Source organism: Momordica charantia, assembly GCF_013281855.1.
Source record: "Momordica charantia cultivar OHB3-1 chromosome 8 unlocalized genomic scaffold, Mcharantia_2.0 BLBB01000008.1, whole genome shotgun sequence".
NCBI classification, from domain to species: domain Eukaryota; kingdom Viridiplantae; phylum Streptophyta; class Magnoliopsida; order Cucurbitales; family Cucurbitaceae; genus Momordica; species Momordica charantia.
Genome location: NW_028275166.1, coordinates 2,218,663 through 2,240,332, shown reverse-complemented (window position 1 = coordinate 2,240,332; position 21,670 = coordinate 2,218,663). Strand labels below are relative to the sequence as shown.

The window sequence follows — 21,670 nt, the reverse complement described above, 5'->3', positions numbered from 1 at the left end:
ATTTTTTAAGTCCTCATATTTTACTATTTAAAAATTTTTGATTTTTTTGCTCTTATCCGTTTAGCATTAACCCATAACATTAATCAAAGTTGAGTAGAATCTAATATAGAAATTCATATATATTCACACAACTTCTAAGATTAACAAAGAAAATACTAAACCTTTAAAAAAATTGAAAATTGCTAGAAATGCTTACTTGATAAGGCGCTCAATAGATTGAAATGAGGGTCTCCCTTTGTGACTTTCTCGTTTAGTTAATGTTAACATAATATGACGATTTTAATCTATCTATTCCCGAGAAAAATTAACAAATTTATAGTCTAAGATAAACAAACTCGCATAATCTTTAACTCATTCACCGTCAGAAATAATATTTTTTTGAGGGGTTATGGTGTAGGTGAAGGTTGTTTGATGATGGGGAGCAATCAGAGCAACAATGCCCTCAGCAGTGACAAAACAGACATGGCATCCATGGTCAACAGCCAACCCATATCAACTTTCAAAATATAATACTAAAAACAAAAAGCATTCAATTTGCACTAAACAGTGTCACCTTTGAATGTGGCCACATTACATTATTTAATATCAATTATAATTTAATATGAAGTGACTTGACAACTTAGTCAAAAACAGGTACTAATCAAAATCTTCTGCTTCAGGCAATCCATGGCTGATACATGAAATGAAATAAGGAAACATGGGGCAAGCTACTGTACAAAGTTGATCTCCTTTCAGCATTTGGTCAAATTTGAACACTATGAGATCACATGGAAACCAAGATCCATCCCGCTTTAAGATTCAGGACCCTGTTCAAGTTTCTCATGCAAAATTTCCAAACCAAAAAAGTGATACTACAATGCTGAAATATCAATCAAATCCAAAAACTGAAATGCTACGATAAGATCTATATAAGTAAATCCTTGTGTTGTTTTTTTTCTAAAATGCAGTCCGAGATAAGCGTGATCGTGTATCCTAACACAAGTATCATATACTTTTCCAATATCTCACATGAAAGTATAGAAATTTTGAATGTAGAACTTGAGAGAAGCTTAAAAGAAACAAAAAACAGTCTACGAATCTGAGGAGATGAATATTCATACCTAGAAAGTAACAATCATGTCAAAACCATTCGTGAGTTTGGCAAAGAACCTAACCAGAAATAATTACTAGCTTTTGGACTTTGGCTGTGCCGTGTAAGAACAAAGCTCCCCCAACTTTTGACTCTCAGTATATGTTAACTACATCACATGACATCTTCATTCCACAATCACCTATCCACTCTTCTCCGGTTGTCTTTCTGAACTTTGCCAGGCGAATCGACCTCACCGGAGTAACGATGGGAGCATTCGAAATGTCCCGACTTCCGCTCCCTGTTTTCATCTTCTACTTCATCTCCATACCATTCTATGTAAGTTCACAAACTGTCAGCACTGACCATGCCATCTTGCTTAAGCTCAAAGAACAATGGGGGAATCCGCCATCTCTCTGGTTATGGAATTCCTCGTCCTCGCCCTGTGATTGGCCTGAGATCGTCTGTAGAGAAGGCGTGGTCACTGGAATCTCTCTCGGATGGAAAAATATCACTGGAGGAATCCCGGCTTCCATCTGTAACCTGAAAAACCTCACTGCTCTTGACCTTTCATGGAACTACATCCCTGGTGAGTTCCCGGAAGTTCTATACAACTGCTCCAATCTCAAATATCTTGATCTTTCAGGGAACTATTTTGTGGGTCCAATACCCCAAGGCATAGACCGAATTCAAACTCTGCAGTACATGGACCTTGGCGCCAACAACTTCTCAGGCGATATTCCAGCAACAATAGGCCGGTTGTCAGATTTGAGAACTTTGAACATTTGCAGAACTCAGTTAAATGGCACATTGCCAGTAGAAATTGGCAACTTGTCCAATCTTGAAACTTTGAAAATGGCGTACAACACTTTGCTGGTCCCATCGCCAATACCACAAGATTTCGGGAAACTGAAGAAGTTGAAGTACCTGTGGTTGACAAAATCGAATTTGATCAGCGAAATTCCAGAAAGCATACTGGATATTTTGAGCCTTGAGCACTTGGATTTATCCTGCAACAACTTGGTTGGCTCTATTCCTGCTGCGCTGTTCTCTTTGCAGAATTTAAGCAATTTATATCTCTACCAAAATCATTTATCCGGCGAGATACCCAGATCAATCCGAGCATCAAATTTACTTCATGTTGACCTCTCCACAAACAATTTAACTGGCACAATCCCGGAAGATTTTGGGAAGTTGAAAAGGCTGGAGGTCCTTAATTTGTTTGAGAATCATTTGTCTGGTGAGATTCCAGGGAGTTTAGGCCTAATTCCTACGCTGAAAGATCTTCGTGTTTTCAATAACAACTTAACTGGAGGCTTGCCACAAGAATTGGGTCTGCATTCAAATCTGAAAGCTCTCGAGGTCTCAAATAATACACTAAGTGGGCAGTTACCTGAACATCTCTGTAAAAATGGTGTCTTACAGGGAGTGGTTGCTTTTTCCAACCATCTTAGCGGCGAATTGCCGAAAGGGCTTGGAAGTTGCAGGACCCTACGCATAGTCCAGCTTTCTAATAACAATTTTTCTGGCGAAATACCTCTAGGTCTCTGGACTACTTTCAATCTATCAATCGTAATATTAGATGGAAACTCTTTCACAGGCAAGCTACCAGATAGCTTATCTTGGAATCTCACAAGACTGCAGATAAATAACAACAAATTTTGGGGTCAAATTCCTGATAACGTTTCTTCATGGCGAAACTTGGTTGTGTTTGAAGCAGGCAACAATCTGCTTTCTGGTAAAATTCCAGAGGAATTGACAAACCTTCCTCATCTTACCACACTCGTGTTGAATGGAAATCAACTCTCCGGCCGACTTCCATCGACAATTGTTTCATGGGAATCATTAAATACCCTAAATCTTTCAAGAAATGAACTTTCAGGCCATATTCCAGCAGCAATTGGTTCCCTTCCTAGCCTAATTTACCTGGATTTATCAGCTAATAACTTCTCAGGTGAAATCCCACCTGAAATTGGCCACTTAAAACTGGCTTCCCTCAACTTGTCTTCCAATCAGCTTTCAGGGAGAATCCCAGATGAGTACGAGAATCTAGCATACGGAAGGAGCTTCTTGAACAACACCAACTTATGTACCACCACCGATGTACTTAACCTCCCCACCTGTTACTCCAGACAAAGAGATTCAAAAGGACAGTCCTATAAATATCTTCCTCTCATTCTAGCTCTCATTGTCACCATGCTCGTAATTGCTTTACTATGGATCTTCTTCCTATATAGAGGTTATTACAGAAAGGATGAGAGATGCCACCCTGACACATGGAAGCTTACTTCATTCCAGAGACTGGACTTCACAGAAGCGAATATCTTATCAAATTTGACAGAAACTAATCTGATAGGAAGTGGTGGATCCGGCAAAGTGTACTGCATAGATATCAACTGTGCTGGTTATTATGTTGCTGTCAAAAGGATTTGGAGTAACAGGAAGTTAGATCAAAAGCTTGAGAAAGAATTTCAAGCAGAAGTTCAAATACTAGGCTCAATTCGGCATTCAAACATAGTGAAGTTGTTATGCTGCGTCTGGAATGAGAACTCAAAGCTCTTAGTCTACGAATACATGCAAAATCAGAGCCTAGATAAGTGGCTTCATAAAAGGAAGAGAAGGTTGAGGGCGGCTGCAATGGACTTTGTTGATCAATTTGTCTTAGACTGGCCGAGGAGGCTGCAGATTGCCATTGGAGCTGCACAAGGCCTCAGTTATATGCACCATGATTGCTCTCCACCAATCATTCATCGAGATGTGAAATCAAGTAACATCTTACTAGACCGTGAGTTCCAGGCAAGGATAGCAGATTTTGGACTGGCCAAGATGTTGGCCAGGCAGGGAGAGCCCCACACTCTGTCCGGAATAGCAGGATCTTTCGGTTACATAGCACCAGGTAAGTTCATTCCAGATTATCCTTGGAAAAAACAAGGTCTTTAAACATCAAAATCCTATAATAGCCCCAGGTTAATCAAACCAAGATTGTTGTGCAAAGAACATGGTCTTTAAACATATTAACTCATATAAATCCATATCACTTCTGGTTGTTTCATGTGTAGGCCTGCCTGCCACCCTAGCTTATTTCTTGCATTAGTAAACCACGTAGAACTAAATTGCCACTGGTTTGAAATTCTATCTTTCAGTTTGAAGCCACACTAGAGGGAATACCATCTCCATAATACTATTCAGTTTGACAAATTTGCTTCATCTCTTCTGCAGAGTATGCCTATAGAACGAAAGTCAATGAGAAGATTGATGTCTATAGCTTTGGGGTTGTACTCCTGGAACTCACTACAGGAAGAGAACCTAACTGTGGAGATGAGCACACAAGCCTAGCAGAGTGGGCATGGCAGCAATATAATGAAAGAAAGCCTATTATCGATGCTTTCGACGAGGAAATCACAAGCCCATGTTATTTGGAAGAGATGACTACTCTATTCAAACTTGGTCTAATTTGTACGAGCACATTACCTGAAATACGACCTTCTATGAAGGAGGTTCTGCACGTTCTACGCCAATGCAGCCCTTCAGAAGATTGTGATGGGAGAAAGATTGCAGGTGAGCTCAATGCTGTTCCCGTCCTTGGCACTCCTATATGACCTCAACAAGATCCTTTCTATCTATGGAAAATCAGTGCTAGCAAACATTCGAATTTGTAGCCATTTGTATACTCCACCAGAAGATATGGGGTCATAAAATAGCTGCCAATCCTACCCCCTTCTTCTACACCCTTCGTTGATGTTATGGGATAAAGAATTTTCTTTTCTTTTTTAATCAAGATATTATAGGATACAGAATTAGGAAAGAGAAATTTTAATGAAGGGAAGAAAAGAGTCTTGCAGTACTGGAATTATCAATTGCATCTTTCTCAAGTAACTTGCAGGTTAATGAATTAGACTTCAGAGCAATCTGTATCATGTAAAGGAAAGACAGGAAGAAATCTCATAAACTACAAAGAGTTTCATAAAGAACACTACACCGCAGATGTGAGATGTACAGACACCAGTAAATTTACATACCCAAAACATTTTTGAGACGCCTAACTAGAGTACAAGCAACCCCCCTCCTTTCTCTCTCTCTTCGCCTCCCCCCACCCCACCCTCAGAGGAAAAAAAAAATGGAAAAGGAAGAAAATAACTTTCTCCGCACAATTTGCAATTAAAAACTCCGAATGGTTAAACTGTAAGATTGATCTCAAAAGTGTAGAAAATATTCGTCCCAGAAACGACCTCATGAGCAGTTTCTTCACAAACAATCTCCCGCCTTTAAGAAATGGGAAGCTGTGACAGCAACACCAGGCATCTAACATATAATGCACCAGAATCTTCAAAGCATCGCATGCACTTATTTGTTCATGTTTTTTTTACAACAGCTCTCCCTCGGATTCCCATATTGAAGGGCAACAAACAGCATGTTGGAACTGAACCGTATGCCTTGCTACCAAGACATGTGACTCCTTCCCAGTTCCGCAGTGCATGCATGATCAACACCATTTATATCAATAATCAAAGCCAGTGATTGAGGTGATACTTACCAAATGCTGGCTAGCTCCCATCCTCCAACCCATCCGGCATCTAGTACTTCACCTCCAGAAGTCATGCCTTGTAGTATGGATTCAGTCTGTTCCAAGAGTGCTAAAGATCCAAACAAGCAACATAGAAGATGATTAAAATAAATATAATTATACAACTTAAGTACTAATGAACGAAGAACACATGCCCTATTTCCAGATTCAGCAAAACCCCTTTTAAATTGAAATTGCGTTGAGTCTTAAAACACATGCCTTCTAGCTGGATCCTCCGCAGACTTTTTTTTACCAGAATTCTGCAAAGATTCTGATTTAACTCCATTCTGGGACTGCATGATCACTGAGTTTGATCTCCGGCTAAAAATTCCAAAAGGAAAAAAAAAACAACAAACTTATCAGGCTAGAATTTTCACAAGAGAGGAAAAAAGAGGCAATGCAGGAAAAACTTGAGCAGAAATGGGTTCTTTAGCACAGTTACTGGAAACATAACACGTATAGTGGTGCAGGACCTGCCACCACATATGCACCAGTCAGAAGATTGCCTGTGCGAAAATTTGGTATTACAAAATGGTAATCAAAATGCAACAGGGAAATAGACCAATAATTATGGGTGGAAAGAGAGCAGAAAAGTGGTATGGATAAAAGATAAGGAACGAAACAACAAGAGAGCTTTTTGCAAAAAGAAGAAATATTTAAGGTACCAAACCAGAAACGGGTTTATATCTTCTATTCCTCTGAATGATATCAATTAAAATCTCAACCTCCCTCTCATCCTAGAGATTCCTTGGTGGAAGCACCGTAATCAGTCATAATAATGTTATATATATAAGCTAAATGAAAGTCAATTTAAAAAAAAAAGATTCAAACCTCTAACTCTTTAGATTGACCATTTTGAAACACTCTTGCAGTCACAACAGAACCATTTTCCAACGCCAAATCTGGATCCATCCTGCTATCATCGCCCTGCAAATACCCGACTCACTATCTCCAGAATGCCACTTCTCTTACCGCCATTGACTATGATTTGTAATCCAATGTAGTCAAACTCAGTCACTCACCTTGCAACTAAGGTTATGTGTATTGCAATTTGATTGAAACTCAACTTGGGTACTCTCTGCCCCGGTTGTCTGACCAAATGGATTTGCTGACTCAGAGTCAACCCCTACAACTTCCTTTGTCCAATGGAGTAAAGTCCTGATAGCTACTGTATGTGCACTTCCAGTCATATTTGATGCTACACCCTCAACTTTCTCCACGTTCATTCCAATTTGTAAAGAAGCTTCCTTGGTTTCAGAAAGACTGACTTCATATAGATCAGGCCCCTCCTTCCTTGAGGAAGATCCCTCCATTTCTTTAGCTAGCTCTACCTCATCCCTGGTAACAGCAGTCTCCTTAGTCAAAGTTGGAATCTGCATGCCATATCCAACAGCATCCATCCTGCCATCAAGCTGTTCAAAAGATGACCAAACCTCAGAATTATCATATGCATTTGCAGATTTCAAACACAGCAATTTTCCATCTGACCCACCACCATTAGTTTCACGCATAGGAGATTCTTGTGCTGGTTGACTACTGACAAGGGCTTGTTTCTTTTCTGTCTCTGTTTCTTCACTATCAATTTTCCTCTTTTTCCCTTTTTCAGTGATCCCAGACTGATCTTGTAGCATATCAGCACAAACTGCGTCAGCTTGCTGTCCTTCATGCCTGGATAGCTTTGCCCGTTTGTGCCCATCCGGGAAAACAAAGGACGGCAGTTGCTTCCTCCGTACATGAGAAACATAGATATCCATCCCTGGCTTCCAAAAGGTATACATGTTTATCTCTTGCCTGAACTCATCAACTGTTCCCCGTATGTCAAACTGCTGGCCTCCTTGGCCTCTTAATCCCTCTTTTCTCTGCAAGCCCATGAAAAAAGCACAGTGATAACACGGCTTGGATGTGTCAGAATACTCAATGGGATAGGGATGGCACTGCAGCATCCCCCTGGTGTCCCTCTCTATCTGCAGGAAGGAAAAATAGAATATATCAGATTGTTGAAAGACCCTCCAACTTCAGATAGATAATAAGGAAAGGCTAATAGACTTACCTTCAAGGTAAGCTGTCTAAAGCGAGATTCTACCCATCCCTTCCAGGCTAGCAGATCGTCAGCATCTGCTGCAATCATATCCACCTGTAGATAGTTTTTGTATGTCTCAAAAAATAAATATGGCTCAAATAGAGCACTCCACTGGGCTTTGCTCAACTCAATCTCCTGTAAGGCACTCAGACGTAAGAGAAAATACTATTCAGAGCAGGTTGTAATTCAAAAGAATTAGAATCCAAATAAAAATGACCTCACCTCGCAGATGTTATTACCATAGCAGAACTGTTCCATCATAACACGAAGAGTACTAGTTGAAACATTATAGCTAGAGTTCATGCAAGGGTAAGCAGGAGTTATTATTGGCATAAGATGAAATCGATCACGAGGATTTTTACGAGGATCCCAAACAGGAAATCCAAGTTCATTCTCTTCTATTGAACATAGCATTACAGGATTTGGCCAACGCCACTGGGTGTACACTCTGAAGAAACGAGAAACTAGCATGCTGGGAATTGCATTGGGGTAAAGCTGGCATACCTGAGCAACCAAAAGTGCCCAATTTACACCTCCAAGGAACCCAGTAACCTATACATGAAAGAAGAAGTAAAATTAAAATGCGAAAGAAATAAGAGAAGATAAGGGAGGAAATCCTTGACACAACTTACATTTGAATATACACCCCGTCTTTTGGCCCAAAACTTTAAACATCTAAGTGTTGTGCGAAAGTGCTACAATTATAGGTCATAATACAGAAAATTTTCAGCAAATAAGTTTCTGGACAAACAACTCAGGTTTTGGCAAGATATGTTTCACCTCTACATTTGGAACAAGTCTAAGAATTTGATCTGCAACTCTGCATCCATTAAGACTTCGAACAGTTTGTTCATCAACATTATACAGCACAGATCCATGAGAGATGTCCAGGTCCTAAAGGTAAGTTAATTGCAGAAAATTTATGGGAAATAGCAACAGTTAAAAAATAACAGAAGAAAAGGGGAAAACAATAGGAAAACAGTAAAAGAAAAAGAGAGAGAGCTGGACATGCACTACAAGAAATGATGATAACTGCGCTGGAGGATACATGAAAGCTGGTATAATTATAAATGGTTCAACTATAAATAGACTATATAAAAATTTCCATATGAATATAATGATAAGTACCATGCACGTAACAAAGTTCAGGAATTGGATTTTTAAACGGTAGGCAATGCTGCAGGAATTATTAGATATCCACCATTAAACCGAACATAAAAGTTGAGAGAGAAGTAACATATAACATACAATAGTTTGAAATCTCATATGATGAACACCGATAATGTAACAAGAAGAAACATAAAAACAACAAAAATAAATTCTGAAAACATAGAATAAAACCAATAAAACTTTAAACAAACTGCTGAAACTTACTTCTGGAACAACCAGCAGCGAAATGCTCGCATACAGAAGATCAATTGATATTCCCTGAAATTTGAATCTCATCACTGGAACATGTGCATCAGGAACTGGTTGAAGATCAGTAACCTCTTCCATTTCGGCCAAAATATTATGCAAGATGATGAAGAAATCCTCCATTGGAAACACACAAATTGTCAGATAAAGAATAAACTTCAATTTAAGCCCAAAATGAGAAGGCAAAAAAACTTGCTGGAAGAATCAGCGGTTTATATATAGTTGAAATTATTAGCATTCTACATGACTCACTTCTCTGTTCACGTAAGATGGTCCAACACACAAAGTGTCTATGTCACTTCCTGGTCCATGTACCTGTCATATAATTAATTTTATGCCACATCCTTGAATAAATATTTATAAGTCATATATTTGAACACAATGTACGGGTCAAAAAGGCAAGAATACAGGAAGAGATCGTTACTCTAAGCATACATCTAGCACCATTGCACGCTCCAACAAAAATTACAAAGATTTACATAAAGTAAAAAGTAAGTTACTTTTACGAAAAACTAAATCAAATATTATGCTTACCCCCAGACGATAAGACCCAAAAGTAAAAATTACAGCATTTGCATCCTCCACCATCTGCTCTGTGTATCCTCTTAGGAGGGTTAATTGCTTGACCCAATTTTTAACAATCTATAACAGAAGATAAATGGCTAAGGACAAGAAGTTCATGACATAAAAGGAAGTAAACCTCTCAATTAAACTTCGATTTCCTCACTGATTAGAAGAAACTGAGATTCTTTTGTTCAAGATGGGTATTGAGAATAAAAATAAAAGAATCTATAAGCGAACAAGGTTGGCACCTGGTCAATGCGGCCCAGAACCTCTTCTCTATTCGTAGCTTCTTCTTTACTCTCGTAAAGCCCCGAGTCAATCAAGAACTACCAATATGCAAAACATAGTCAAAATTGAGAGAAAATAAATTTGTTTAGTGGAGCTTCACACGGCAGAAAAACCGCCAAACTTTGTGAATTGAGATTTAACTAACAAGTAAAAGTAAATAACACCTTCTCCAATTCCGTGTTGCGTTGAATATCAGCATCCGTCGGCCCAGCAAGAGAGATCGGTTTCGTGACACCATTCTTCCTCGCCGGTTGTGGCGCCAGGAGAATACCAGTTGAACTGTCAGAACCTGCCATTTCCTTCAAAGCTAACAAGAATCCGACAAAGCACGCAACCCTGAATCCGACCAATAATTGGCAAAAAAAACCCGAGCAAATCTGACAAAACTCTCAAGCTAACTCAGCAAAGCACTTCTGATGCAGGTAGTCGAAATTCGGATCAAAATTTGAAATGAAGGGCTGAATTAGAAAACGCATAGAAGGAAGCAGGCTATGAAAAATCAGTCTGCGAAGAAAGACAAGGTTTGAAGAGTATCAAAACGAGAACAGATCGGAAACTTGATTCACGCCGGCAATTGGTTTACGGTTCGTAAACCGGTCAAACTCAGGGCTGCACGAAGAGAGAGGAAAGAGAGATGAAGGAGAGAGAGAGGGTTACGGCAGTGTTGGGCCCAATAAATATTTTCTCTCTTAATAGATAAAAAATAATTTTTTTTTTTTCATTTGAAGAAGTTATTTCTTTATTTATTTAGTTTCAATAAAGTTTTTTTTTTAATTTAGTTATTAAATTTTTAAAAGTTACAATTATATTAAAATACTCTTTACTCCCTTTTTTTAATAGTTAATTTTGGTCATTGTACTCTCTTAAAATGTTACTCTTTTGATATTTTTTATGAAATTTTAACATACATTTTATAAATAATGAAAAATTTTCCATTTAAACTATCATAGTTATATTTCAAAAATATATTTAGTATAATGTCGTGTTGAAATTATCAAAATTAAAAAATTAAAAGAGTTACTTTTTTTTAAGTATAGGTACTAAAATGAAAGTATACGGACAAAAATAAAAATAGATAAATCAATATAGTATTTTAACTTTAAAATTTCACCACCCACGTGTTACAATTATTTTCAATTAACTTTACAACCCCTTGTTAACAAAAAAAATTAAGTTTATAAACTCTACTTTTACTTTATTTGTTGCGTTATTAAAGTATTTTCAAAATTTAAGTGTAATTTGGGAAATTAAAAGAAAACAAAATCCCTGTCAAGAACTTTTTATTCTCTTTCTTAAAATTTTAAAAACAAATAATAAAAAAATTATTATCTAACATTATTTAAATATTAAAAGAATAATGATACAAAATTTGAAAATGATTATTTTTATGCAATTGTCAATCTATAATATAACATTATTTTAAATATATTAGTTTTCTTTAACAACCAACAATTTTAAGTTAACTAATTTTTCTCAAACTTTAAGTATAGTTGGTTAAAGCATTTGTCCCCGATAAAAGATTGTGAATTCAAATCTTCACACTATATATTGTACTAAAAACACTAATTTTTTTAGTTTAATTAAGTAATGAGTTGGAAATTCAAACATATAACGTTTGAATTGGGATATATGCTTTAACAAACAATGCTCTACTAGCATATTTTTTACTCTGCGTTTTTAACCTCCGACTTCTAAAAAAAATAACAACATATCGACTGGGTTAAGCTTATGCTAACACTGAATTAATAAAGTATTTTTAAAATTTTTTGATAAATGAGAATTTAATTAAAGATAAGGTATAAGAGATAAAATTGAAATTTTTATTCAGACGCTAGAATATATATTTTCTTTTTTATTTTTAGGAAAAGAAAAAAAAAGGAGTAAATATATATTTACTCGCTTTTAAATTCTAATTAAAATATTCATACCGTCTAAACTTCGACACCGTGCACTACATATAACGCTGCTTCCAGCTTGTCTTCCACTTTCCAAATACGCCAATTTAATTTCCAATTTTTGCTTATTTTATTGTAAATAAATTATATACATTTTATTTTTATTTCATCAACAAGTGGAATAAATACGTGTTACATTCTCTCAATTTTCTACTATTTCAATGGGTTAAATTAATTTTAAAATTTAAAATTTGTGTTCCTTTTTTTTCCTCAGTATTTTTAAACAATAAAAGGACGACTTAATGGTGTAGTAACTTTTTTTTCCCTTCAGAATATGGTTTTAAGATTCAAGTTCTCAATATGCAACAAATTAAGAATAGGAGAACTTGAACTTTTGACCTCAAGAAAATGAGTAGTTACCGATTATCGTTGAACTATGTTGATTCTCATCGATTCATCGTATGCCATTACATTTTCATAACGAAAAATATTAGACCCCCTCAACCCCAGGAAGCTCAAATTCAAAATTGCAAAACTTAGGCATATTCATCTTATACTCGAACATATTCATAAAAATGCATCTCATCATTTTAATTCTCTTGAATGAACTTATAAAAATAGCTTCACCTTCCTTTTATTCAACGAGGGTGTGGCATATTTAGTTGAATTTTATGAGTCTACAATTGGAAAGATCTCAGAGTTAACTATCTGCCTTGCACACCAAGGATGCAAAAGAACTCCTTCCAACCTTCTTTGATATGATAGCATTAGCACTAAGCGATTTTCTCGAGTCTTTCTTTCTATAATTATTCTCCCCCTTTGCTAGATCTTCTATACATTTCACATCCAACAAGGATGTGAAGGTTCGTGACTTTCCTTGATAAAACTTGGACAACCCTTTTCTGCAAAAGAAGTAGAGATTAATTCTCTTTCTCAGCTAGTATTGAGAAAATTTGGAAGTTCTATATCGGTTTTAAGAGCTTACTTGGTTGGAAGTTGTTGACGAGGTTCGCTTTGAGATGGCAAAGATGAAGTTGAAGATAACGACGAAGACGAAGAAGAAGACGAAGAAAATGATGACAATGCATCGTCACAAAGGTTCAATGACGTTACCGATCCAAAAGAGCTAGTTGAATCTTCCGAACACGATAGACCGAGTTGAAAATGAGGGAGAGTGATCTTCTCTTCCCTTCTTTTCCAATGGTTACATAGAACACTTGTAGCAAAATCTGCATCAGCTGTCAAGTGTCCAAACTCCATGCCTTCCCCTGAAGATTAGAGATAAAGAGGCAGAGGGTGAGGGTGGACTTCTGTTCTTTCAATTCTCTCTGAGTTATAGCTTATAATTCAAATGAGACCATCTAAAGGAAAGTATTTATATCTGGAGAAGCAAATAGGTAACAAGGGTGGAAGAATAAACCAAATCAAATCAACAATAATTTGGTGAACTTTTTCTTTTTGAGAGGATAAAAAGTACCTAACTTTTATAGTCTATCCTATATCCTTTTTGAGTCATTCCACATTATCATACAACTTATATGATTTATAATACAAACTAATTATATCAATAAATACATTTCTACTTTATAAAACAACTCAAAAGTTTAGTCAATAATTACCTTTGATATGTACATATTGAATATAATAAAACAAAAACTTCCTTGTTTCCCAGCTGAGCATCTCTTGGAGTTGACAGTTGTTCCCAAGGATAAGTTTGGAGCCTACTATGCATTTAGATAATAAAGTATACACAACAACAAAAGTGCCATCAGTTGTCCTTGTGAGAATATGTTATCTAAGAAATAAAAACTTGGAAGTTTTAGTTAAAGCAGAAGCTGAATTGGAAGTTGTGATCATTGGAATTAAGTAACTTCCAAAGTATTGATATTTAGAATTTGGCTAAGTAGATTTTATAAATTCCACTCAGAGCAATTGGTTGGTGCCAAGCCACTTAAGATTGTTCATTGCTTATCTACTCTACTTCTTACATGGGGCATGGAAATTGATTCTTTTTTGTGCTTTCCAAAGAGAATATACTAAAGTTGAGATGCCTGTGATCCTCCCCTATATGGAATCAAAATGGCTTGTTGTTTTGTGTGCAAGTTTTTTAGGCAACATTAAATTCTTGTTCTTAGTTGAGATTTGCAGAATTTAGGGCTATGTCCATACCTTTGCATTATGACGAATAGGAACTCCACAAAGAATCCTGTCAAATTGCAATGAGTTCCAGGCTAACAATGTGCCACAATTTTGGTTAATAAAATAGTTACCATAGGAATTACTATAAGATAAAATTTACACTCATTGATTCATGAGACGTGTTTTATTTTGACAGAATTGTTCAATAATGAAAAAAAAAATAGAGTGACAGCTATACGATTCTCCTAAATCCAGTATAAAAATGTGGCACATTCATAAATACATAAAAAGAACAGAAATGGTAACATGTCTGAAATACCTGCCGACCAAACGAACAAAAATAAGGTATTTTTTTCCTCATCAGCACATCATTTAGCAGCAAGTTTCCTTCTAAGTTGGCTAACCTGAAACCTTCCATAGATTTGGCAGTGGTTAGGTTGGAGAAGATGTGGTCTTGCTCTTCTTATTCTTTCTGTTCCTGTGATATACTAGATTCAAATTTTCTCTGAATATCAGAGAGAGAGAGATTTGTATGAGTTCAGAAAGAACTTAGCTTCTAACTTTCAGTATTGTACGCAACAATACAACTATAAGCCTGCAGTGGTCAGATGAAAATTTTCAGCAGAACTACTTTAAAATACTGTATGCTTTCGCTCCCAGTTGCTTGTTAAAATTCTTTGGTTGTCTTCTTTCTAAGTCTACTACATAACAGTAGCCCAAAGTAACCTTTGGGGTGATTGTCACAACGTTAGACAATTGAATGTTATTTTTTCACATTCTGATTCTCATTCTTCTAAACCAAATAAAACAGCATAATACTTGATAATGAATGTATAATGTGATCCTAAAAGCCTAATATGGAGATAGGTGTCATGTTCACTGACCTAATATTGTGAACAAAGGAATGAAGTTGACCAGAGTTGGAACGTTCACACGAAAACTGAATGAATTGCACCTCTATTTATCTAAATCCGAACTAGGGGGCTCTGGTTCATGTCAAAAGGCCAAAGCAATCCTTTTGAAGCTGGCTTGGTAATCTTATACAGAAAATATGAGCTAACACCTACTGAAAGTAAATCACATCCATAGTAAGTGATATTGTACCTTAAACTCTCTGGCTGTTAATGAAAGTTCAGGATTAAGTTCAAATCCAGAAAATGCCATGGTATCAGCAATCATTGGTTAATAACTCCAATGACACCCAAATATATCAGGTTTTTATCCAGAAAATTTATGATCATCTTTAGCAACGAAGAAAAGATATATCTTGTTTAACCAGAAAGTTTGAGAATGATATTTCACACTGAGTAAATTATTTAAGAATAATGAACGGAAACACAGAGTAGAATGGCCAAAGAAAGCATACTAGCACTCCGAAGCAAAAGGAAGGGTTAACATCAATACTGGTAACCTCTGCGTGCATAAAAGGTAATAAAATCTGACATTTTATTGCATTTTTTTTTTGTTTTTACATCTACTCTGCCGAATGAAAGGAGAGTTGACAATGAGAAGAAAATGAAGAACAAGTGACGGACTAGATCTCAAACAGGCTCTCAGCATTTTGGAGCCATTTTTTCCATCATACAACATCAGAATTCAGAACAGACTGCAACATAACACACCCAAAATTACATTCATCATCCTTGGCGTCTCAAGGCATCCTGTAACTGAGAATTTCTTCTTGCACATTCTAAGATGGTTTTATCCGCAGTGATGAAGTATGCAGCAATAGATGCTGTTCACCATTAAAAGTAAAACGTTAATTCCTATAATAAGTAATTCCTTGTGACATTTTTTTAACTCCTTAGGCTATTCACAACCCTCTAAGCTGTAAATAACATATGCTGTGTTTGAAACAAATGATGACAATTGATTAATACAAGTTTTTATATAAACATTATACCTGCAGAAATGATGAGTGCCTGAGCAGTATAATTAAGGTTTGCTTTGGCCCAGGGAACCATTCGAACAGCAACCAACTGACAAAATAGGAGAAGAAGCAAATTGAACTTAAAAACTAAAATTTACACACACGCACACATATCTCACAAATGCAATGAGGATAAACTTAACTCTCCACTTGCCCCACTTCTCTTGGAAACTTAATACTTCGCCAATCATAAAAAGGTGGTTTTTTAAAATTTCTTCTATTTAAACTCAGGCAATATTTCAACCATTACAACAATTGTCTAGACTAACTGCAAAGATATATCACGTGGCAGGAGGGAATAATAGTGTGATTTTAATTCACATGATTCATGGTTCCTTGTTCAACTAAGAAATGGGGGAAAAGTGTTCTATAAAAGATCCAAAACATTTCCCAACAAACATTAAATCTGATGTTCAGAGAAGATCTCGTCAAACAACTAACCTTTCATCAACCCACCAACACCAAAATTTTATGCCATTAAGTTGCATCAATTTTCACCAAAATAATAGTGTTTTTCTTAATATATGTATCCATGAAAATTGACAAGTGCACTCTAGTAGTAACATGGAATGGGTCTATAAAGAATACCAAAAGCTACAAAGACATTGCTCAATCCAATGCAAATTAAATTGGAGGAAAGCTTTATGATTTATGCTACTAAGTATTACCCATGACCTGATGAATAACATCAGCAAAATCTTGCACACTAATTGTTAGTCCTTATGCCTCCTCTTAAGAATGTTCAACCTACTTATTGATGATCAAAGTTATGCTACTTTCAGACATCAAGCACAGTCAACATGAGCAAAAATCTTGCATGCTAATTGTTAGTCTTTATGCCTCTTAATAATGGTCAACCTACTTATAGACGATCGAATTTATGCTACTTTCAGCTACAATACAGCAAGCACGGGCAACATAAGCAAAAATCTTGCTTACTAATTGTTAGTCTGTATGCCTCTTAAGAATGGTCAACCTACTTATAGATGATCAAAGTTACGCTACTTTAAGCTACAATACAGCAAGCACGGGCATCAAATCAGATTGGAACCATGGCTTTTATGTCAGATTGAATACCGTAGGCACTGCACTGGCAACACATGCAATAGAAGCCGCCTTGAAGCCAGAACGAACACCTTCTGCAAATTATACAAAGGCTAACTGATGTAAGATACAAAACCTGATGCGATAAATACTCCACTTAAACATGTAAAAAGATCAAATCTGAAAAACACTGATCGCACTTGCATCTCCAGCTCCAAAGAAGAATGAAACTGAGACGAAGGGATCCTAGGAATAATTGCCCTCTAAATAGGTTAGGAATTCCAAAAGTAGTGTATTTTTCTAGTCACCCCCTCCCCGGAACAGTTTTCATCGTATTGAAACGACAGATTCTCAGGTTGAAGAATTTTCCTAATTCTTCCAACAGATTATCCAGTGACGATTTACGCCAGCAGCCAAAGTAGATGAAATCCTTTGCGCCAGTGTCGAGATTTCATTGTTCAAATACGAATTCCATGTTCTAATCAACCATAGGAAGCTTAAAGGATCGAATAAAACAAGTAAGGGATCGAGCGTAGTAAGAGACCTTGAGTGCAAAGCTTCGCGTTCAGCACTTTCCGTTCTTCAGCTGGCGACGGAATTATCAGAGCATTCCTTGTGTTCACCCACAAATCCCTCAATTCCGATGGAATTCCCATCGTCGTCGTCAGAGACCGATTCGCAAAATTCACAGGCGTTGAATATATCGATTATGTTCAAAGTTCATGAATCCATCTTAATTTATTTGCCATTAACCATCGAACCGAACTTTTTCTTTCATTCTTAATTGGAACCCGACCAATCAAAGTTTGCTTTGGCCTCCTGTCCCGATCTTGCACGCCGATTGTTTATTTTTTTCATCAAATTTTTAGGTCAAATTATAAGCTTTCCGCGGATTTTTTTTTAAATAATTATTTTTTTAAAAACAAATGACAAAAACAAATGAGAAATCTAAGGTAAGTTTCAAAGTCATTACAAAATTAGGGTATATAAATCGAATGGATAGGCTGCGATTTATGTCGAAATCACGGTCATTGACCGCGATTTCACTAAAGTCGCAGTCAATTGGCTGCGACTTCTGCGTGGCGCAAATGGAGCCACGTCTTTGCTGATGGACCATTTATTTTTTTAATTATTTTTTTATTTTGAATTTGGAAGTCAACGTCTGCCACTTCCCTTTGTTTTTTTGGTTAAATTTGGGAGGGGCAGCCCTTCCCCACCTCCTCTTTTATTTTTTTTATTTTTTATTTTTTATTTTTATTTTATCTTTTGAATTTAAAAATTATAGTCCTGCAACTCCCCACCAATATCCCTTTATTTTTCTTAATTTTATTTTAAAAGACTATAATTTAAGAAAAATACTATCATCTTAATTTTCTCCATATTTGGAAAGTAGTTCTTAATTACCTACCACATGATGGACATATTCCTATAATGTAATAATTTAAAATAAAATAATTGTAAAACAAACAAAACCCTAATTATACATATCCCAAAATTTGGTTTTTGTTTTAAAGCCATCTATTTCGCGATGCAAATGACAAAACATGTGAGTTTCATGTAATTTATACATTTACTTTTATGGTTTTATTAATTTAATAATTTTTTATCGATTTAATTTATATTAAATTTAAATGTTATTTTATAGAACATACGAAGATGAAATACAATAAGCTAAATGACATTTTAATCATCAAATTGGTTTTAATATAAGTTTAAACTTTTAGACTTTAAATGACATTTTAATCAAATTTAAAAATAAAAAAATAAAAAATAAAAAATTTAATCACATCTTAATTAAAATTCGCAATATTAATAAAATAACAATATATAAATAAAATAAAACAAAAAATAAATAAAAATGTGGAGTACGCGACTTCCAAAAAAAATAAAAATAAAAAGGTGAATGTAGGCGACTTCCAACTAATCACCTGCCATGTTTGCACGGAAATCGCAAGCATTGTACGCGAGTTTTAACTTTTATTTTAACCTAACCTATTTTTGTCAATAGTTTTGAAAACATAACTTACCTTTGAATTTATTTATTTAAATTACATTTATTTTATAGTTTTTTTAAACTAACATTATTTTTGTAATTTATTTTTAAAACTAGATTATTTTAAAACTTTGTCCAAATATGCCGCATAATTATTTTTGACTTCTACTCCAACTTTAATTTATCTTTTGTATTTTGAAGTACATCATACCAATGCTTGATTACTTAAGGTACAATTTTTCCATCAATCTAATTGTGTCGGTGAAATCTTAAAATATCAAATAAAGAAATGATAAGTCTCGAAAGATATATTTATTGTGTGATATGTGGTTGCACTCCGTCCAAGTACATTTGAACTTTGGATAAGACCAAGACTCTTGTTTTGATCTAAGAGTGAACGGATGACTACTTGAGAAGAGATTCGATGATACTTTATTCAATGAAAGAATTGTTGAATTTGTTATGAAGTGCAAATAAAATATCACATTAATTAATAACTTTGAAAGAGTAGATATCAATTATCGCATAACTATTTTCAGGTTGGCATCTTTTGTTGTAAAAATAAAAAATATATATATATATATTGTTTATAACTAACGTAATTGACATTTTTTTATTATATTTGTTGGGAAAGTTAAAATAGAATTTTTACTAATATATCGTTTAAATCCTGATTTATTAATCAAACTTTAAAGTATGACAAGGTTAAATTGATTATTTACTATTAAATGAATTCATATTTTAGTCCACATTTTTTTAAAGTAAAAATAAAAATAAAAATTATTTTATTAAAGTTATAGCAAATAACATAATTCGTTTAAAATAAAAACTATAAAACAGATTTTTTTTAATATTGTAATTATTACCCAACCATTAAGTTCTCCACCAAAGTAGGGTCTAATTAATACTCTAAAAAGATTTGAAATAAAATAAGGTTTAAAACGACAAAAGTTTAATTTCAATAGTTTAAATACATTATTATAGTTTATCGACTTTCCCTACCTAGCTACCTCACTCTAATCTTTAGTTTAATATTTATATGTTCAAATACACCATTTTAAAAAGTCCAATTATCAAAAGTATTTTATTCTTTTTCTTAGTTGAATAGGAACAAAATAATTGAAATTTTCAATCTTTAAATAAATAAGTAATAATATTTTGAAATATTATCAATCTATAGTTCATAAACTTTTTAAAAGAAATCTGAAAAATTTAATAGTGTCGTTATAATTAAAATTTAATTTCTACCTTTATAAAAAGATGCAGTATATAGCTTGTGACGACGTGTCGTAGCAGCAGGACTGAAGGGCATGCAAATTCGACACGAATCACTTCAACTTCAAACCAGCACACAGTAACTCAAATTTCTTGTCCAAATTCGAACAATAAATTCCGTCCATCTTTCTGAATCTAATTTCTGGAGAAGCGAAGAAATCGGATTGGCGATTCCTTCAAAATTTCAACTCAATCGAAAACCGCTGGCGTCGTCATGTCCGATCAATCGAAACGCGTGACCGGCCGGAGGATGTACGATTCCGGCACTCCGTCGTCTCGCCAGGCCGTGAAGTTCATGACGGCGGCTACCATCGCCTCCATCTCCGTCGTCTCTTGCGGACTGACCTTCACCGGGACGGTTATGCTTCTGATTGTGTCGACGCCGATTCTGGTCCTGTTTAGTCCGATTCTGGTCCCGGCGGTGGCTGTGATTGTCGTGGTGGCGGCCGGATTGTTGTTGTCGGGGAGTTGTGCGGCGGCGGCGGCGGCGGCGGTGTGGGGGATGTACAGATACACCACGGGGGAGAAGATTGCAGAGAGGCCGGGTAAGGAGTATGGGCAGAGCGTTGAGAGGAAGGCCGAAGAGACGACTAATAAGTAAAGTATTGAATTGGGGAATGGAATGGGGCATGGGGCGAGGGATTTTAGGGTTAGGGTTTGAAATTGTTGGACTTTTGTGGAGTGCTGTAATCTAATTATGTGTATCTGTCTTATTAACTTGGCTTCTTTAATTATAAGTGGTTCGTTTGGCGTTTGAATTTTGTGGCCATTATGCTTACTTCTTCATTTTGATCTTCCTGTTCTTAGTAATATATAAGTTGACGTTGAACTCGCTTCAAATCCCACTCTTAAATTTGTACCCAAAATACAAAAAAAATAAATAAAAGGAAAAAAAGAAAAAAGAGGATGAACTACTAGTTTTGTCAGACACGAAATTTTTTTACCTTCAATGGTGTAATCATAGTCCATGTGTATCTTAATTCGAACGCCAAAGTTGAGAATCGGCCTTGAATTCACTTAGGTAATAATTCAATAATTTATTTTTAATAATTAAAATTATGTTTTCTGTTTTTATATTTTTTTAACATTAAAAAAATCACCACAATTACGGCGAACTCTCTCCCATTGTCCTTGAGATGTTAGCCCACTAAATGGGTTGATAATGTCAAAGTTACCTGTATATGAACATGTTAAAAAGGTTTTTTAAATAATATATTAACATTTATATTTTATATTAAAATCATTGAATCGATCATTTTGAGCCGAACCAAGCGAACCCAATACGACATACCGACTTAAATGGGCTAATCCAACCCAATATGACATACTACTTAAATGGGCTGGCGGATCCGATTTAGAAAAACAAAAATTCATATTCGGTCGAATTGATGCAAGAACCAAATTGGATGAACT

General features: G+C 35.4%; 4 protein-coding genes across 6 annotated transcripts; 2 read left to right on the top strand and 2 right to left on the bottom strand.

The window, feature by feature from the left end:
- Positions 1-537: 537 nt before the first annotated feature.
- LOC111005134 (kinase family with leucine-rich repeat domain-containing protein) lies at positions 538-4,919 on the top strand. The gene is made up of 2 exons (XM_022276526.2): positions 538-3,965; positions 4,289-4,919. Exons 1-2 carry the CDS (start codon positions 1,232-1,234, stop codon positions 4,666-4,668), a joined length of 3,114 nt encoding a protein of 1,037 aa, XP_022132218.1. The 5' UTR covers positions 538-1,231; the 3' UTR covers positions 4,669-4,919.
- A 69-nt stretch (positions 4,920-4,988) lies between these two features.
- On the bottom strand, positions 4,989-10,653 carry LOC111005135 (nuclear poly(A) polymerase 4). 3 transcript variants are annotated; one of them, XM_022276527.2, is made up of 13 exons: positions 10,146-10,653; positions 9,942-10,019; positions 9,664-9,771; positions 9,382-9,444; positions 9,088-9,246; positions 8,494-8,607; positions 8,346-8,408; positions 7,936-8,265; positions 7,684-7,848; positions 6,656-7,597; positions 6,465-6,560; positions 5,853-5,954; positions 4,989-5,703 (listed from the first exon to the last, which is right to left on the bottom strand). In XM_022276527.2, exons 1-12 carry the CDS (start codon positions 10,275-10,277, stop codon positions 5,910-5,912), a joined length of 2,295 nt encoding a protein of 764 aa, XP_022132219.1. In that variant the 5' UTR covers positions 10,278-10,653; the 3' UTR covers positions 4,989-5,703; positions 5,853-5,909. The 3 variants fall into 3 exon arrangements, with proteins under 3 accessions (XP_022132219.1, XP_022132220.1, XP_087984297.1); XM_022276528.2 differs by having other exon boundaries at positions 8,218-8,265; XM_088128171.1 differs by lacking the exon at positions 9,664-9,771.
- A 4,791-nt stretch (positions 10,654-15,444) lies between these two features.
- On the bottom strand, positions 15,445-17,828 carry LOC111005097 (early nodulin-93). The gene is made up of 4 exons (XM_022276483.2): positions 17,534-17,828; positions 17,023-17,084; positions 15,919-15,994; positions 15,445-15,750 (listed from the first exon to the last, which is right to left on the bottom strand). The coding sequence occupies exons 1-4, from the start codon at positions 17,643-17,645 to the stop codon at positions 15,653-15,655; spliced, it is 348 nt and encodes a 115-aa protein (XP_022132175.1). The 5' UTR covers positions 17,646-17,828; the 3' UTR covers positions 15,445-15,652.
- A 2,643-nt stretch (positions 17,829-20,471) lies between these two features.
- LOC148209380 (oleosin Ara h 15.0101-like) lies at positions 20,472-20,858 on the top strand. The gene has a single exon (XM_088127757.1). It carries the CDS (start codon positions 20,472-20,474, stop codon positions 20,856-20,858), a length of 387 nt encoding a protein of 128 aa, XP_087983883.1.
- The last annotated feature ends 812 nt before the right edge of the window (positions 20,859-21,670 follow it).

Excerpts from the sequence above, each read along its gene's own strand:
- LOC111005097 (XM_022276483.2), bottom strand. The coding sequence starts at position 17,645 with ATGGGAATTCCATCGGAATTGAGGGATTTGTGGGTGAACACAAGGAAT. Across the intron at positions 17,085-17,533 it reads CGCGAAGCTTTGCACTCAAG|AAGGTGTTCGTTCTGGCTTC; the intron begins GTCTCTTACTAC and ends TATAATTTGCAG. Across the intron at positions 15,995-17,022 it reads TTGCCAGTGCAGTGCCTACG|TTGGTTGCTGTTCGAATGGT; the intron begins GTATTCAATCTG and ends CTATTTTGTCAG.
- LOC111005135 (XM_022276527.2), bottom strand. The coding sequence starts at position 10,277 with ATGGCAGGTTCTGACAGTTCAACTGGTATTCTCCTGGCGCCACAACCG. Across the intron at positions 10,020-10,145 it reads GCAACACGGAATTGGAGAAG|TTCTTGATTGACTCGGGGCT; the intron begins GTGTTATTTACT and ends GCATATTGGTAG. Across the intron at positions 9,445-9,663 it reads TTGGGTCTTATCGTCTGGGG|GTACATGGACCAGGAAGTGA; the intron begins GTAAGCATAATA and ends ATTATATGACAG.
- LOC111005134 (XM_022276526.2), top strand. The coding sequence starts at position 1,232 with ATGTTAACTACATCACATGACATCTTCATTCCACAATCACCTATCCAC. Across the intron at positions 3,966-4,288 it reads TTTCGGTTACATAGCACCAG|AGTATGCCTATAGAACGAAA; the intron begins GTAAGTTCATTC and ends TCTCTTCTGCAG.
- LOC148209380 (XM_088127757.1), top strand. The coding sequence starts at position 20,472 with ATGTCCGATCAATCGAAACGCGTGACCGGCCGGAGGATGTACGATTCC.